The sequence below is a fragment of the Rhineura floridana genome, chromosome 7 (assembly GCF_030035675.1).
Source record: "Rhineura floridana isolate rRhiFlo1 chromosome 7, rRhiFlo1.hap2, whole genome shotgun sequence".
In the NCBI taxonomy this organism is placed as follows: domain Eukaryota; kingdom Metazoa; phylum Chordata; class Lepidosauria; order Squamata; family Rhineuridae; genus Rhineura; species Rhineura floridana.
The window spans coordinates 2795001-2813518 of record NC_084486.1 but is presented as its reverse complement, the minus strand read 5'-3'; the positions used below and the strand labels follow the sequence as shown (position 1 = coordinate 2813518).

The 18518-nt window shown below is 47.5% G+C and overlaps 1 protein-coding gene across 1 annotated transcript; it reads right to left on the bottom strand.

The window, feature by feature from the left end:
- Window positions 1–2946: 2946 nt before the first annotated feature.
- On the bottom strand, window positions 2947–16415 carry NDUFB8 (NADH:ubiquinone oxidoreductase subunit B8). The gene is made up of 5 exons (XM_061634667.1): window positions 16242–16415; window positions 14946–15072; window positions 13121–13220; window positions 3921–4076; window positions 2947–3273 (listed from the first exon to the last, which is right to left on the bottom strand). The coding sequence occupies exons 1-5, from the start codon at window positions 16333–16335 to the stop codon at window positions 3178–3180; spliced, it is 573 nt and encodes a 190-aa protein (XP_061490651.1). The 5' UTR covers window positions 16336–16415; the 3' UTR covers window positions 2947–3177.
- Between the last annotated feature and the right edge of the window lie 2103 nt (window positions 16416–18518).

The window sequence follows — 18518 nt, the reverse complement described above, 5'->3', positions numbered from 1 at the left end:
AAATATGTTAAAGCCTTACCATACCAGGGATGCACAGGTGTTGCAAGTTACCTTATTCCCTGAGGGAAGTGGGCCTGAACTTCCAGATTTGGTACAGGAAAGCAAAGACAAAGGAGGGGTAGATCAAGTGGAATGGTCAGAGGAGGTGAAGGAGAAAGTAAAAGAAGAGATTCTGAGAGTTTTGAAAACGTATTGGAATCTCTTTAGTAATAAACCTGGCCAAACCAGTATAGCCAGACATTCCATTGATACTGGAGAGCATGCCCCAGTCAGATCTGTACTGTGCTGTGTGAATGGGAAAGTTGTGAGTGAAGTAATCTGTGTAGGACATGGGGTGGGGAGTGGGAAAGTCACCCCCTTATGGAGCAAGGTAGAGGCAGTGCAATTGTGGCCTATCCCCTTGCATGAATTGACCAAGAAAAAGTGTTCTGAGCGTGTGGTATGGACGGATGAATGTCAGAAGGCTTTTGATCTACTGAAGCAAGCCTTGTGCCAAGGACCCATATTAATAGCACCAGACTATGAGAAACCATTCATCATGGCTACAGATGCGTCGGACCTGGTGCTGGGAGTCGTCTTGCTGCAGGAGAGAGAAGGCACCAGACATCCAGTGGCATACCTGAGTCGCAAGCTGACGCCGAGGGAGAAAAACTATTCGTCGGTCCAGAAGGAGTGCCTAGCGGTCGTGTGGGTACTGAACAAGTTGCGCCCATATGTGTGGGGACGAAGATTCACAGTGACTACGGATCATCGGGCCTTGTTATGATTGCAGACTATGAAAAACCATAACACTATGCTGCAGAGGTGGTCCTGGGCCCTACAGGACTATCAAGTGGACTTCCAGTTCATCAAAGGCAAGGACAATGTACTGGCCGATGGACTTTCCAGGCAAGTGGCTGGGACTGCAGTGACGTGACCAGACCGAGGAACAAAGAAAGACATTTTCCCCATAGAGACTTTTGTTAACGCGATGTATAAATCCTGGAACAGGAATAATACTCTGCCGTTGTTTTAAGGGGGGGGAAATGTGATGTTCCTATATTAATGTATACATGGTAAGTGGAGTGAAAGAGGAGGGGGAGTGAATGGGCAGTAGAATGCGAGATGATTGGCTGAGTGTTTAAAATGGCTGAATGTATAAAAGGAAGAGTGAGAGTGGAATCTGGGGGGGGGGAGAAGAGAAAGAGTGGGTTGCTTGGTGGGGTTTAGAGAGTTGTTTGCCAGGAGAGAGTGGAGAAGGAGGGGGGTGGAGTTCAGATTAGTATTGAGTAAAACCATATGCTTATGTGCCTTAAGAAGAAATCTTGTTAATCTTGTTAGCTTTGTTATCTGTAATAAATACTTAATTTGGTTTACCAAAGGCCTGATCCTTGGCTGGGGTTTCACAGACCAGAAGGGAGGGTAAGGTAATGACCAAGGCTGAAGGGAAACTGTAACAAATGGTGGCAGCGGTGAAGAGAATAACAATACCAGTATTCAGAGTCACTGGGAATACTAGTATAAGGACGTGACTGGTGGTTGCCTAGCAGGGGGATCTGTTGAGATCTGTGCTAGAGCGGGGAGAGAAACAATAAAAAAGGACAGTCCGGACTGGTGGAGTCCCTGGTGGTGCCTAGTGACAGGCAGTAGCCACGCGCAGGTAGGAACCTGACAGGGAGAGCCAGGGAAGGGCGTCACAGGAGCTTCTGCAAGTAACCGAGTGCTTGATTTGGCCTGGGGGGAGGCAAAGCAAAGGCACACCAGACTCAGTGGGATCCACCAACCTTTCTTCTCCAGTTGTTCTGTTGCTTTCTTGTGCTCAGCTTTCCTCTGCACTTCTTGCAGCACATCTCAGCAATCTGCTATTCCAGAGTCCTCACAGTCTAAGCCTTTTCTTGCAAGGTCTTGCATTCTCAGTACAAGTTTGGCAGTCACCCCAAGCCCTCTTCAGGAATCATCTCCTTTCTCCCTCCCCTATTACCATCAAGTGAGGGGAAGTGGGAGCACAACCTTCTGGCCCCTCCATGGCATTTCTGTCGTTCCCACAGTCTTACATGTTCTGAGGGCTGAACTTAGTCTGAGTGCCTATTTGCATAATAGAATGTACTACATTGCCAGATTGTTTAATGGAATGCTTTGCAATTCTTACAGCAAGGTTTAGGGTTCAAGCGATCTGTTCTCTACCCCGCTGCTATGGCAAGCCATCTTTATCAAGTGATCTTGAAAATGCACTCTTACTGAACATGTATCACCATGTGCAAGACCACTGTCTTTTACTAGGTGCCAAGTAATCCAGAAAAGCAAATCAGAATTTTCATCAATCAGTAAGAAAGCATTGTATATCCCCCATCACACTGCAGATAAAAAATTGGGGTACTTTATTTACATAACATCCCTATTCTCGCCCATTCTAGGGGTCCCTCTTTACAGTAAATTTTTGCTGAACGCTTGACTGCACCTCCTGTGGTAAACTACTCGACAATAACCTGTTTTTTATTGACTTTGACCCATCACCATTTTTATTTTTTTTTACATGTGGTTAGAATTCTTACTTGGTTCTGCTTGGCTCAGACCTGAGGGATATTTTTTAGAAATATCTTGTAATCTATGGATTTCTGGGAAGATTCCTTCCTCTTGAGTTGATAAGCTAGGTTATGATGGAGAGCAAGGAAATGGTTTCTTTTTGAAGTCACCTTTCTGATCTTCTGTCTCTGCAGTTTGGAATTGTACGTGTGCTGTCTGAATGTTCCTTCATTATGGCTTGTTTTCTGATATGAGCGGGAATTATTTTTATTTTCTCTATTATCACATTTATATCTCACGGTCAAGGTTGCATACACAGTTCTCTTGCTCTCCACTCTATCCTCACATCAGCCCTATGACACAGATTATGCTGAGAGTGACTGGCCCAGGGTCGTCTACTGAGTGGGTGAGCAGGCAGTGGATGCTTTGCGGGAAACAAGCGGCTATGCATAAATGAACTATTTATTTAGATTGTAGAGAGATGCATACTAACTCCACATGGACCACTGTATAGCATGCTCATACAAACCAGAAATTTCAAAATAGATCCTTTCCTGTTTGTGCTCCCATACCCCCCAAAATCAGGGTCTTTAGAAGAGTGATGTACAATATAACTGGTTTTGTAGATAACCCTGATCAGAGAGGAGAGAAGAGGAGCTCCAGTTCCAAGCACTCTTAGATCTCATAGTGTTGCGCTTCTGGCACAGACTCTTTGTTGGGATCCCCTCCTCGCTCCAGATACAGGTCATTGTAGGGATATTGCTTTGGGCCCTGCAGAGAACAGGAGACACAAGAATGAACTAGTTTCAACACATTTAGAATATGGACCCTCACATCAAGAGGCCCATACAAGCCCTTCCAAAAATGAAAAATACAAAGAATGACATACCCCCAAACCTACACCCTGAATTTGACATTGCCAGCCAGTTTTATCTGTTCACAGTACCACCTGCACAGGCCATGGAAGCTACACAGCAGCCAATTGTGGTATTTCTCATTTAAGACACATTATTGCTAGCCAAAGGGCCAACTGTGGGAGGTAAGAACCCCACCTTTGTAGACAGAGTTAACGGCTGAAGAATACTGTTATACATGGATGGGGGACATACACAAGTCAAGTGTGTTTTACACTCACTCACTATAAGAGGTATTATCACAGTTCAAGGACACATTCCAGCTAGGCAAAAGAGAGTGTGACTTGGAGAGGGGGTGTGGCCTACGGTGAGTTCCAAGAACTGGATTTAGAGGCAGAGATTACCATACTTGGCTCCCTGGCCTGAGGTTACTGTCTTAATAGAAGACAAAAAATGTTTTGATTTTTCAAGATGATATGGATACTGGAATCTAGACATGAACTCTGAAGAGTTAACACAGACAGAAATTCAAGACCCTTTGTTAAATACCAACTTGGAACTCACCACAGGCTGGTAGGACGGAAAAATCTCACCAAGACCAAGCAAGAAAGCCGTGACACCAAGAAGGCCCAAGAGATAATTGCGCATTGTGGTCCAGGGCACAACTGTGGGGGAGGTGTCAACTCGCGTCCGAATGAACATATCAAAATCCCAGTGCATCTGGTCGAAAGACAGGGAGATACATAGTTATGTATTGCTCTCATAGTCAACAACATTTCTGATAGCGCTTGGGATTGTTATGGCGATGAGAGAGTGCTTGACACACATTTACTATGAGCCCTATTAATAGCAGGTTCGGTATAAAAAAGCTTAGGAGTGATCCAGTTTGCATCACAGAGTGCCTGCAGGAAGAAGGAGAACATCGCCACCCAAGGAAGGAGAGCCTGCTGTTGCTGCTGCTGTTGGAACATCACCTACACCACCCTTCCCAGTGGGACTTCTGCCTGGCAGGACCAGGCCCCAGGTACCCAGCCAGCTGTGACTAATTGCCATCACCTGTCCCTCTTTGGAGGGATACATAAGCCGGCTGGCTGAGGTGGCCTGGGAGACCCAGTGCCTGCAGGGAGAACGAGAACATCGCCACCCAAGGAAGGAGAGCCTGCTGTTGCTGCTGCTGTTGGAACATCACCTACACCACCCTTCCCAGTGGGACTTCTGCCTGGCAGGACTAATTGCCATCACCTGTCCCTCTTTGGAGGGATACATAAGCCGGCTGGCTGAGGTGGCCTGGGAGACCCAGTGCCTGCAGGGAGAACAAGAACATCGCCACCCAAGGAAGGACAGCCTGCTGTTGCTGCTGCTGTTGGAACATCACCTACACCACCCTTCCCAGTGGGACTTCTGCCTGGCAGGACTAATTGCCATCACCTGTCCCTCTTTGGAGGGATACATAAGCCGGCTGGCTGAGGTGGCCTGGGAGACCCAGTGCCTGCAGGAAGAAGGAGAACATCGCCACCCAGGGAAGGAGAGCCTGCTGTTGCTGCTGCTGTTGGAACATCACCTACACCACCCTTCCCAGTGGGACTTCTGCCTGGCAGGACTAATTGCCATCACCTGTCCCTCTTTGGAGGGATACATAAGCCGGCTGGCTGAGGTGGCCTGGGAGACCCAGTGCCTGCAGGAAGAAGGAGAACATCGCCACCCAAGGAAGGAGAGCCTGCTGTTGCTGCTGCTGTTGGAACATCACCTACACCACCCTTCCCAGTGGGACTTCTGCCTGGCAGGACTAATTGCCATCACCTGTCCCTCTTTGGAGGGATACATAAGCCGGCTGGCTGAGGTGGCCTGGGAGACCCAGTGCCTGCAGGAAGAAGGAGAACATCGCCACCCAAGGAAGGACAGCCTGCTGTTGCTGCTGCTGTTGGAACATCACCTACACCACCCTTCCCAGTGGGACTTCTGCCTGGCAGGACTAATTGCCATCACCTGTCCCTCTTTGGAGGGATACATAAGCCGGCTGGCTGAGGTGGCCTGGGAGACCCAGTGCCTGCAGGAAGAAGGAGAACATCGCCACCCAGGGAAGGAGAGCCTGCTGTTGCTGCTGCTGTTGGAACATCACCTACACCACCCTTCCCAGTGGGACTTCTGCCTGGCAGGACTAATTGCCATCACCTGTCCCTCTTTGGAGGGATACATAAGCCGGCTGGCTGAGGTGGCCTGGGAGACCCAGTGCCTGCAGGAAGAAGGAGAACATCGCCACCCAGGGAAGGAGAGCCTGCTGTTGCTGCTGCTGTTGGAACATCACCTACACCACCCTTCCCAGTGGGACTTCTGCCTGGCAGGACTAATTGCCATCACCTGTCCCTCTTTGGAGGGATACATAAGCCGGCTGGCTGAGGTGGCCTGGGAGACCCAGTGCCTGCAGGAAGAAGGAGAACATCGCCACCCAGGGAAGGAGAGCCTGCTGTTGCTGCTGCTGTTGGAACATCACCTACACCACCCTTCCCAGTGGGACTTCTGCCTGGCAGGACTAATTGCCATCACCTGTCCCTCTTTGGAGGGATACATAAGCCGGCTGGCTGAGGTGGCCTGGGAGACCCAGTGCCTGCAGGAAGAAGGAGAACATCGCCACCCAAGGAAGGAGAGCCTGCTGTTGCTGCTGCTGTTGGAACATCACCTACACCACCCTTCCCAGTGGGACTTCTGCCTGGCAGGACTAATTGCCATCACCTGTCCCTCTTTGGAGGGATACATAAGCCGGCTGGCTGAGGTGGCCTGGGAGACCCAGTGCCTGCAGGAAGAAGGAGAACATCGCCACCCAGGGAAGGAGAGCCTGCTGTTGCTGCTGCTGTTGGAACATCACCTACACCACCCTTCCCAGTGGGACTTCTGCCTGGCAGGACTAATTGCCATCACCTGTCCCTCTTTGGAGGAATACATAAGCCGGCTGGCTGAGGTGGCCTGGGAGACCCAGTGCCTGCAGGAAGAAGGAGAACATCGCCACCCAGGGAAGGAGAGCCTGCTGTTGCTGCTGCTGTTGGAACATCACCTACACCACCCTTCCCAGTGGGACTTCTGCCTGGCAGGACTAATTGCCATCACCTGTCCCTCTTTGGAGGGATACATAAGCCGGCTGGCTGAGGTGGCCTGGGAGACCCAGTGCCTGCAGGAAGAAGGAGAACATCGCCACCCAAGGAAGGAGAGCCTGCTGTTGCTGCTGCTGTTGGAACATCACCTACACCACCCTTCCCAGTGGGACTTCTGCCTGGCAGGACTAATTGCCATCACCTGTCCCTCTTTGGAGGGATACATAAGCCGGCTGGCTGAGGTGGCCTGGGAGACCCAGTGCCGGCAGGAAGAAGGAGAACATCGCCACCCAGGGAAGGAGAGCCTGCTGTTGCTGCTGCTGTTGGAACATCACCTACACCACCCTTCCCAGTGGGACTTCTGCCTGGCAGGACTAATTGCCATCACCTGTCCCTCTTTGGAGGGATACATAAGCCGGCTGGCTGAGGTGGCCTGGGAGACCCAGTGCCTGCAGGGAGAACGAGAACATCGCCACCCAAGGAAGGAGAGCCTGCTGTTGCTGCTGCTGTTGGAACATCACCTACACCACCCTTCCCAGTGGGACTTCTGCCTGGCAGGACTAATTGCCATCACCTGTCCCTCTTTGGAGGGATACATAAGCCGGCTGGCTGAGGTGGCCTGGGAGACCCAGTGCCTGCAGGAAGAAGGAGAACATCGCCACCCAGGGAAGGAGAGCCTGCTGTTGCTGCTGCTGTTGGAACATCACCTACACCACCCTTCCCAGTGGGACTTCTGCCTGGCAGGACTAATTGCCATCACCTGTCCCTCTTTGGAGGGATACATAAGCCGGCTGGCTGAGGTGGCCTGGGAGACCCAGTGCCTGCAGGGAGAACGAGAACATCGCCACCCAGGGAAGGAGAGCCTGCTGTTGCTGCTGCTGTTGGAACATCACCTACACCACCCTTCCCAGTGGGACTTCTGCCTGGCAGGACTAATTGCCATCACCTGTCCCTCTTTGGAGGGATACATAAGCCGGCTGGCTGAGGTGGCCTGGGAGACCCAGTGCCTGCAGGAAGAAGGAGAACATCGCCACCCAAGGAAGGAGAGCCTGCTGTTGCTGCTGCTGCTGTTGGAACATCACCTACACCACCCTTCCCAGTGGGACTTCTGCCTGGCAGGACTAATGGCCATCACCTGTCCCTCTTTGGAGGGATACATAAGCCGGCTGGCTGAGGTGGCCTGGGAGACCCAGTGCCTGCAGGAAGAAGGAGAACATCGCCACCCAGGGAAGGAGAGCCTGCTGCTCTTGCTGCTGCTTTCTTTTTATTTATTTTATTTTTATTGTATTGTATTTTCTTATCTTTATTTTTTATTGCTTTAGGGAGTAGGCCTGCCTGTTGGCAAATAGAAGGGAGTGTGTTGTGTGTGAGTGTGTATGAATGTGTGAATGTGAATGTGAAAGTGGGGCAATTATATTGATTTAGTTTAATTTAAATTAATTTATTTTAACTAATTACAGCTGTTATTGGGTATGGAGGCGGGTCTCTGGACAAAATTGTTAGGGTGGGTGACCTGTTGACTGGCAGATAGGGGTAGAGGCATGTGCAAGCCAGGGAGGGAAGTGGGGGGCCAAGTTATAGGAAGTTTGGGCGGCAGGCGCTGGAAGGGTGCTATTGGCAGACCATGCCGGAATAGGGGAACACGGGATAGATGCATTATATCCATCCCATGTTCCCAGTCTGCTCAGAACCAGATGAAAACTGGGGGATGCAAGGTTCCTACCGACCTTCGACTGCTGTTATGTAATGCCAGGTCTGTGGCTCAGAAAACCTCACTCATTCATGATATGATCTTGGATGGGCGGGCAAACCTGGCATGCATTACGGAGACTTGGTTGGACGAAGCCTCTGCTCCCATTCTTGAGGCCATGTGTCCACCAGGTTTCCGTTATGCACAGCAGCCGAGGGTAGGAAGGCGGGGAGGGGGTGTGGCAGTCATTTATCGAGAGTCCTTGGTTTTTGCCAGACCTCCTCTCCATAGGACTCAATTTGTTGATTGTATTACTGGAGGTTGGGCCCGAAGGGCAGTTTAGGGATCTTGCTGGTGTACCGCCCACCCCGCTGCACGGCAGATTCCCTGGCCGAGGTGCTGGAGGTGGTCTCGGCTGTACGGGCGTTGTCCCCAGAATTGTTAGTGCTGGGTGACTTTAACGTGCATGCCGAGGCCACTCTCACAGGAGCCCCTCGGGATTTCCTGGAAACCATGGCTTCCTGGGAACTGCACCTTAGTAATACTGGGCCCACCCATGTAGCCGGTCATGCTCTCGACCTTGTATTTGTCCTGGGAGAGGAGAGAAGTGGTCTGAAGTTGGGAGTGGTTTATTCCACCCCTGTGTCATGGTCAGATCACTACCTGGTAAACATGGACTTCTCGATGCCATGCCCCCTCCGCAGGGGTGAAGGACCTATTAGAATGGTCTGCCCCAGGCGCCTGATGGATCCAGATGGATTCCTGAGTGCGCTTGGGGAATTGGAACCTGCTGAAGGTCGCCTGGTCGAAACCCTGGTGAAGGAGTGGAATGATGGGATCACCAGGGCATTAGACCGGGTGGCTCCGAAACGTCCTCTCCCCCTGAATAGAACTCAACTAGCACCATGGTATACACCGCGGTTGCGTAGTTTGAGACAGGAGGTGAGACGACTAGAGCGCCGGTGGCGGAAATCTCGCTCCGAAGATGTCTGGACACAGGTTAGAGCAGCAGTAGCTGCCTACCAAGTGGCAATAAAGGTAGGAAAGAAGGCTTTCTTTGCTGCCTCTATTGCGTCTGCAAAGTGCTGTCCCAGGAGGCTGTTCCAGGTGGACCGAAGCCTGGTCGGTCCAGTTGCTCAGGAACCCTTGGAACAGTCAAAGGCCTCCTGTGATATATTAGCAAAGCACTTCGCTGACAAAATCAAACACTTACGGAGCTCGATCCCGTGTGCCGTGGATATAGTGGATAAACCAGAGTTGGCCAGTTGCATGCCTGTAAGTTGGGATCGGTTTCAGCTTCTCCCTTCTGAGGATGTGGACAAGGTGCTTTCATCTGTGAAGCCTGCCACTTATCTAACTGATCCTTGCCCATTGTGGCTCCTTATGAGCTGCAGAGAGAAATTGGGCGAGGGGATCAAGGTGGTGGTAAACGCTTCCTTGAAAGAGGGTGTGATGCCATCAGCCTTCAAGGAGGCAATTGTAAAGCCCATCCTGAAGAAGCCCTCCTTGGATCCCCAAGTTTTCAATAACTTCCGCCCAATTTCGAACCTACCATTTTTGGGCAAGGTCATTGAGCGAGTGGTGGCCAACCAGTTGTCAACACACTTGGATGAAACGGATTACTTGGATCCATACCAATCGGGTTTCAGGACTGGTCACGGAACTGAAACAGCCTTGGTCGCTCTGGTAGATGATTTGAGGAGGGCATTAGATAGGGGAGACTTCACCTTTCTTGTCCTCCTCGATCTCTCAGCGGCTTTTGATACTGTCGACCACGGTATCCTTTTACAGCGCCTGGGGGGATTGGGAATTGGAGGCACTGTATTACAGTGGTTCCGTTCCTTTCTCTCTGATAGGTACCAACAAGTAGCATTGGGGGAGGAGCTTTCAGACCCTTGGCCTCTCAATTGTGGTGTGCCACAGGGCTCTATCCTCTCTCCCATGCTATTTAATATTTATATGAAGCCGCTGGGGACAATCATCAGGAGATTTGGGCTGCAGTGTCACCAATATGCAGATGACACTCAGCTCTATCTTTTCTTTAAATCTTCACCACAGTTGGCTGTGGAGACCTTGTCCAAGTGCCTGGAATCCGTGAGTGGATGGATGGGAAGGAACAAGCTGAAGCTGAACCCCAATAAGACCGAGGTGCTACTTGTGGGGGACAAAAGAAGGTTCGGAGATGTTGACCTGAAGTTCAATGGGGTGAGTTTACCCCTGAAGGACCAGGTCCGCAGCCTTGGGGTTGTACTTGACTCCAGGCTGCCCATGGAGGCTCAGATTTCGGCGGTGAGCCGGGCAGCCTGGTATCAACTACACCTCATACGAAGGCTGCAACCCTACCTTCCTGCTCATCAGCTCCCACTGGTAGTACACACCCTGGTCACCTCTCGTTTGGACTACTGTAATGCGCTCTACGTGGGGTTACCCTTGAAAACGGTCCGGAAATTACAACTTATACAAAATGCGGCGGCTCGACTACTTACGAATAGTCGCCGCCGGGATCACATCACACCAGTGTTGTTCGATCTACACTGGGTTCCAGTTGTCTTCCGGGCCCAATTCAAGGTGTTGATATTAACCTTTAAATCCCTATACGGTCTCGGCCCAGTTTATCTTACGGAGCGCCTTCAACGCCACCAATTATGCCGCCCGACAAGATCAGCCACTCAAGGCCTTCTCTCAATCCCGCCGACAAAAACAGCTAGATTGGCAGGTACAAGAGAGAGGGCATTCTCAGTGGCGGCCCCCACTCTCTGGAACTCCCTCCCACAAGATCTCTGGCACGCCTCTTCCCTAAATGTATTCCGTAAAGCCTTAAAGACCTGGCTCTTTCATCAGGCCTTTGGGATCTCCGGGGAGGGTTAATTACTGTGACTGAAATGCCTCCTACCCTGTTTTAATATTGTTGCTGCTGTATTGTTCTCATACTGTTTTTATTGTATTATTGTATTTTATCTCATTGTGTTTTAACTGTTTTGTATGTCGCCTAGAGTGGCCTTTGGCCAGATAGGCGACACAGAAATTAAATTTATTATTATTATTATTACAGGAAAAAGCTTTTCCCTTTAACTGATGTGACAATCAACCATAATTAGATGTGAAGATCTGGAGAAAAAACAGGAGGGAGAAAACACAGTTTTTCCACATCCCCCCCAGACCCTTTTTTTGCTCCCCCTGCCCTGGAAAACTTGAAAGGTTTTGTCAAATAAGAGACTCTGTACTGTGGTAAGATGTTATCACATGGCAATCTTTCCAATGCTGATACTGCAGCATCTTATATACTGAATGTGATCATCACTCCTCCAACTCTCCTGCTCCAATCTGCTTGGATATCACCTGCTCCCAGAAACAGAGCTCATTCTCCCCTTAATGCTCTTTATGTCTAGAAACCCCCCTCCCATAATGTGTGTATGATTCACCCTCTCTTATTCTTCAAGCCAGAGGTAAAGACCCACCTCTTCCAAACCTTTGACTTTGATTGTTAGTCTGTGTTTCCAGCTGAAAACACATCCTAAGTATCCTTAGCCCTTATTACCTTCACCTTTCCATCCACTATCTAAATTGAGACTTTAAATTCTTGGGGTAGGGACCTGCTTTAATTTGTGGCACCTGCAAAGGCCTTTGTTGATGTCCTTGAGCAGAAGCCTCAGATTCTGAGCTTTTTTTAAAAAAAAGTAAGTCTCGAACCCTCTTAGAAAGAAAGTTATGAAGCAAAATGTGCAGGTACCCTCCTTTCTGTGAAATGAGTCAGACTAGCTGCTCCTGCCTGTCAGTGTTTTAGTCAATGACTGAAGTCAGTGCTGTGATTGTTAAGTGAGTTGTTTGGACACCAAGCAACAGGAAACTTTGGGTCTTAAACAGCTGCTGTTTTCCTCTCCCCTCTACTGCACTTTTCCTGCGTCTGTCTTATTTTCTAATCCTTGGAATCTCCACAGTTTGCCCTTCATTTTTTGCTTGCAGCCAGGATGCATCTTTCCTATGGTGGGTTTGTCTGAGATCATGTAGAAATTATTTTCTGTAAATACTACTACATAGCAAGTGTGGGTGGATGTTAAAGAATCCCTCATCCCCCAAAAAGTCAAATGTGAAAACTTTTCGAAGAGCCTTAGGTATGTCTCCTCCTATGCAGGAGCTAAAGACCAGTCACTCATTAAGAATTCAGTGCATAGTTAAACTTACAATACAATGGTATATATGTCTACTTCAGAAGTAAGGCTACAATCCAACACACACTTAGCTGGGAGTAATTCCCACTGAACCCAAAGAAGCTTACTTCTGTGTAGACATGTGTTGGAATGCACCCTTAGTCTCTTTGTGTTTAATGGGGCTGACTCCCGGTAAGCGAGTACAGTATGACAGCCTAGGCTTTGGCTTAAGGTTGGCACTGGGGAAAACCAGGGTTCTTGTGCCTTTAATAGCTGTATGGCAGGCAGAGATTCAACAGGTTAAGCCTTTTCCAATATGGAACTACAATGATAGGAAAAGCTTCACCATGACAGTACTCTTTGTAATTTTGTGTTATGCCATACCTGCCCACAGCAGCCATTCTGTGACTGGAATGCACAGCACTCTCTCAGAATTCAAGATGTGTGCGCTGGTCTAAAAAGGTGGGAGACCCCTACTGTAAGTACTTCATACACTGACGACGCTATGCGACTTCACACATTGCAGTCAGTAAGCCAAACATCTCCAAGGACAGAATCAATTTCTAATACACATAACAATGATCATTTTCAGAATCAAACTGGGAATTTAAAATGTTGATATGTGCGCAACAAGGAAATTTAAGAACTAGGGATAGAGGACATGCAAGGGAAGATTCTTTGAGCTTGTGATTCAGTTGACTGCCACAAACTTAATGATACTACCTCCTCAACCCCCACTTTGTGACAAACATGTGCCACAGATGATCATTTTTATAATATACTTCTGAACTACATACTGAAATTATAGAAACAGAGAGAGTAAAAAGTTATCGTCCTTACAGTCTCGCCATGGTTACGCCTCAAATCAGGATGATCCCATTCATACCAAGGATCTCTCTCATGTTGGGATCGGTCAGGGAGCTTGGGATAGTCACCATAACTGTGAAAAACATGTAAGAAACTCACCGTAATCTATTGTGCCAGAAGACAACTAACAGAAATTTATTCCAATACAAGAACAGAGGAGAAAGCAGATAAAATAACCTATAAAGATTTGAGTACGCTGTGTTTATGTATTTAAATAAAACTACTCAGCTGTCTTGTACTGTCACAACAATTTCCTTGTGCTTTTTCCACTCTTCCTACTTTGCAATGCAAAACATAGCATGATATGCAACTAAGTCACATTCTGAGGAGACCCATTAAAATCAATGAATTAAAATCATGGGATATCATGCACACACTTATGTCTTGTTTACACATTACAAGAATTTTTCTCATGATGTTTCACCGCTTGATTCAGAGTTGTTTATTCTTTTAAAAAATCAAAGGGCTGGAAGAAATGCAAATTCTAATCCTAAAATGGAGGTATTTAGGTATATTGAGGTTTATGGCACTGCAGCAGCTAGACCAAATTGTGCCGCTTAGTACTCTTGTTACAAATGTGGGCTAAGGCAGAGGGTCCTGCATGAATTAGGCCAGTGTTGCTCCAACAGCGGACCTTGCACAGTTTCATACTAAAGAAAAGTTACATAAACAGGTACTGTTTGTTTATATTTCAATAGACCTAATGCTGTTGTATGGCAGGAGTCACCAACCTGCCACCCCTGGGTACCAAGGCCTCAGTAGATATTGCCTGAAAAATCCACACTGCACAAGAGACTATTTGCTCTTCCTGTTCGGTGCCTATTTGCAATGGTTCAACATGTCTTACTCTGAGCATGCCCCCTTAAACATGCCCACATTTCACTTGCTGCCAGGATTGGATGCCAACCCTTTCTTCCATTTTGAACACAGATGATTGTAAAGAACTTCTGTCTGTGAGCGAGTGTCGTGGTTGCTGATGTAGGCACCTTTTTTTCTATCAACTAAATAGGGGAGGGGGCATACCCACTGCATTATGTGTTCCTCCCTTTTTTAAACGTGGCAGCCATTTTTTTGTCATGTTATGCCACACACCCCATAACAGTCATTTTGTGACTGGCACACCAACATTTGCTAAACATTCCAGATGTGCCCACTGCCCCAAAAAGGTTGGGGACCCCTGTTGCATTTTGACTCTGCCTTCACCTCAAATCTAAGCTCCCCTATTCGTCATAGATTTTCTGGACGCTGCAGATTATAATTCTAAATGAGATTTCAACTATACCGTAGTGGTTACAGAACAATGTTTTGGCTATTATTAAAATTCTCAAATGGATTTTAGATAGGTGGGAATCTTCCCATTCCCAAAATCCAGGAGCCTTGCCTGACCTCATGTTGCTAATGTGGATTCATCTCAAAAACTTTCATTACTCCCTGGAATAGCAGGAATAACCCAAGTCACTGAGCTGCTATGAAGATGAACAAATACCCCAAAGCGGCTCACACTGAGACAGTCTTGATCTGAATATATGCTTAAAATTATCCCTTCTTTTGTGGTTGGTTGGAGTTCCTGAAATGATGTGATTGGGTCCCCAATGACTAATCATCGTGAACACCATCTGTCATTGCTGGGGAGGGGAGAGAGAAAGAATCAAAAATATGAATATTAAATGTATTTTACCCAAGTGCTAAATAAACAATTTCATTTCTGCAAACTATACCAGAAGAGGAATATGCCCTTCACAACACCAGCTGTATACACAATCTCCCACATCTTTTCAGGCCTTCAAGTATAGCTCACCCCATGCCATCATCTGGATATGGTTCATAGTCCTCCACCCTCATATTGTACTTTTTTGCAGCAGCTGCCCTTTCCTCTGGAGTCTTGGGGTAAGGCCCAGGCAGCAAGTCTTTAGGTATGTCAGAAGCTAGAGGAGAAACAGTGTTAAGCCCAATGATACAAGGGGAAATAGCAGATTACAAAGAATCAGTTACTAGCTGCAAGAACAATATAGTGGTGTAGAACAACCGTTTCCAACCTTTGGGTCCCCAGAGCATGCTGGACTACAATTTCCATCATTCCTGTCCACTGGCCATGCTGGGGCTGATGGGGGTTGTAGTCCAACAGCATCTTGGGGCCCAAAGACTGGGAAAAGCTGGTGTAGAACAAAATGTTAAATTCATTTAGGCTTGTATTAATAGAAGTTTTAAATTCACAATCTGGGAAATAAGCATACACCTCTATTCAGCAACACACTCATCTTAAGGCAAAACTAGATGTAATGCTCAACATGGGGCTGTTACTGAAAAGAGCAGCCTTGTATGAAATTCTTCCCCTTCACCCTTTTAACATTTTGTCATAACTACCACTGTCACTTTTTACCTTAGTGACAACCAGTGAGGTAGAGCAGGTATAATAGAACACACAATGTGATATCTCGACACAGGAAATCTAAAGAAACATCCCTAACATGGGGGTGGCTATTTTCAGCAATCCCTGCATTGTGCATCACATGTAGTTCCATCTTCAGTTTCAGCCACCTGCCGTTTCAAAGGAGTGAAAGCTAACAAATCTAGAAACAGAAATCCCTGGCCTTCATGCAAAAACAATGTGACTTTCTACATAAATGGGGAGGATAACCAGAAAAAGCAACAAAAACTCTCAGTAATAAGAGGGAGAAATGGAGCTTTGGCATCCACACATCCTAGAAGCGATAGAGGAGACTAAGGGATGTGAACAGCCTTTATAGGAGGCTGCTATGGAATCACCTAGCTTGGATCTCTCTCTTTCTCTCGTTTCTTTCCCAAGGCACCATCATTCTCAGTATCGCTGGGCAGTAGATTCTAATCTGAGATTCTGGACACATGGATTTGGGAATAAAGTCCCAATAAATTCAGCGCATAAGAAAATGGAGCTGAAAACGAATTGTAGACGGGTCCCGCTCCTGTTCTCTCAGAGGCGCTTTCTCCCAAGAAAGCGCGCACGGGGCTGCAGCCTCCACTCCCTCCCTCCCGCGGAGAGAGGTGGCCCCACCGGCGGGATGGCCTCCCACCGCCCCACCGTCTCCTTGCAGGGAGGAGGCAGCAACTCACGCACCGGCACGGATGCTGCTTGGAGCCATCGCCGTCCGCCCCAGCGGGCGCAGCAAGCGAAGGGGCCGCAGGCAGCCTGCAGCACCGCCAAACGCCATCGCGGCCCTTCAAGGACGCCCCGCACCAAAACCCTGGAGGAATTAAGGGAGGAGCTTAAAGGAGAGGAGACGGGAGGCATTCTACGTCACGCAGACCATAGACGTATGAAGGTAGACAGATTCGATGGTCTCCTACTGAACAGAATTCGTGCTTCCTAGACTGGAACTGCTCGGAGCTCTGATGAGCTAGAACACGCGGGCGGGATTTCCTTAACGTTACAGTGATTGTTATTTGCTGCAAGATCCACTTCCTTTTGATTTGCTTTTCTGTTTCGCATGTTTTCCTATTCTGGTAAAAGAACATCACTAATTCCAAGTATCATGTGGCTGGCTGAAAAAGAAGGGTTTTTGTTTCAGGCTGACGTTACTGTTGTAGAATCATTGAAAATACTACCAGAGATTCCCCATTGGCGAGACAAGTGATGTATTTTTATACTTGTGTTTATTTTTCTTTGTAAGCCGCCTTGAGGGCCTTTGGCCAAAAGGCGGGGTATAAATAATAATAATAATAAATAAAGTGCCCTCTGTACATACTCATGCCATTTGTTTCGGAGGCCCATAATTCCTCACCATGCCTGCACATTTTCCTTCACAGTAAGACTATTGACAAGAGTCGTGTCTTTACATTTTTTTTCAAAAAACCAACTATATTATGGTGTAAGGTTTCATAGACTTCCATGCATGTGAAGAAGAAAGTGTACTCCATAATAAATTTGTTAGCCTTTAAGGTGCTAGAACTGTTCTTTTTATTGTTTTGCTAATATTGCACCATGATCTACTTTACAGGGCAGTTGTAAGGCTAAAAGACTATAAAACACTTTGGCAAATTTAAAATGCATGTACAAAAAGTAGGATGGTGCAGGGGATGGTGCCAACGAGAACTCGGTGTACACTGACTATATGTAATGCAGGAGCACGGATCACACCCTGCCTTCACACCCTACCCAAGCAAACTTGCCCTAGCAGACAACCACACACTGGATTTGTTGGGGGCCTACGTGTAAAATCCAATGCCTATAGATGAATATTCTGGCTGTGTTCCAAATTCTTTTTTCTTTGATTTTTAGGTTGACTTTTTTCTTAATTCCAAACCTGGCTACACATACACACACACACCCTTCAAAATCAGAGACGAGCAGGCTAGAGAGAGACTTTTTATTGTTACCCATTTTTATTTGTCAGTGTTACATGTTTATCCTTCCCACCTTTCCTCCAAAGAGCTCGAAAGTGGTGTTCGTGGATCTCCTTTTCCCCATGTTAATACTCACAATCTTTTCCCATAGGTCTGGAAATTTATGGGGGTCCTCCTTAACAGTCCTATGTAGCACTTTTAAGATTAATCAGTTCAGGCTGCAATCTTGTATTTACTTATCATTGAGCAATATCAATGGAATTCATTGGGGCTTATTTCCGGGTAATGTATGGTTACTGTGCCATGAACCCACACTTCTGAACTTAAGTGCTAAGTTTAAAACTGCAATGTTAACTATGCACTGTGTGAAGAAGTACTGTCTTTTGTCTGTCCTGAATTTCCCACCAATCAGTCAATGGTTACCAGTCATGATGATGGCCATAAGCATCTTGGAAAACAGGATACCCTGTTAGACAGGCCTTTGGTCTGATTGCTTGGGTTCCAAAGGGAGGATATATGCATGACCTTGTCAACCTTCCAGTCTTGGCAGGGCTGGTACGCCCTTGAGAGCTCTCCGACAGACAGCAGAGTAGGAGGTATGAATGAATGAATAAAATTTATTTCGGTCATAGACCAGCCAGAGTAGGAGGTATGGCTTTTTCCATTGCTCCATACCCATGCAGGCTATGGCTTTAAAGCAACAGCTTGCAAAAATCCAGAGAGACAATGCATTTGTAAGGGACAAGTGTTAGTAATATGCTTTTCTCTATTTTGTTCTGAATCCCAGATATTTGTGCAAAATGATGCCTTTACCAAGTGCCCTTTTGCCATGGTTCCCAACACCAAATTCTTCAAGTGTGTGCCCAAAGTGTGTGTGCCACAGAAATAAAGTTCCAATGCTTTATAATTTGAGTTACGTGCTCCCTGGCAGTGGTTTATATATACTACTGTAGGCATGCCGTAACTGTCTAAAGCAATAGAATCCTGCATCCCATGGTGGTTGTATCTTTGATGCCACCCATGTTTGGGCTGCACTCTAGCAAGAATGCTG

Coding starts and splice junctions, on each gene's coding strand:
- NDUFB8 (XM_061634667.1), bottom strand. CDS start 16,335: ATGGCGTTTGGCGGTGCTGCAGGCTGCCTGCGGCCCCTTCGCTTGCTG. Junction 15,073..16,241: donor TCCAAGCAGCATCCGTGCCG/GTGCGTGAGTTG, acceptor TTTCTCCTCTAG/CTTCTGACATACCTAAAGAC. Junction 3,274..3,920: donor TTCCGTCCTACCAGCCTGTG/GTGAGTTCCAAG, acceptor TGTTCTCTGCAG/GGCCCAAAGCAATATCCCTA.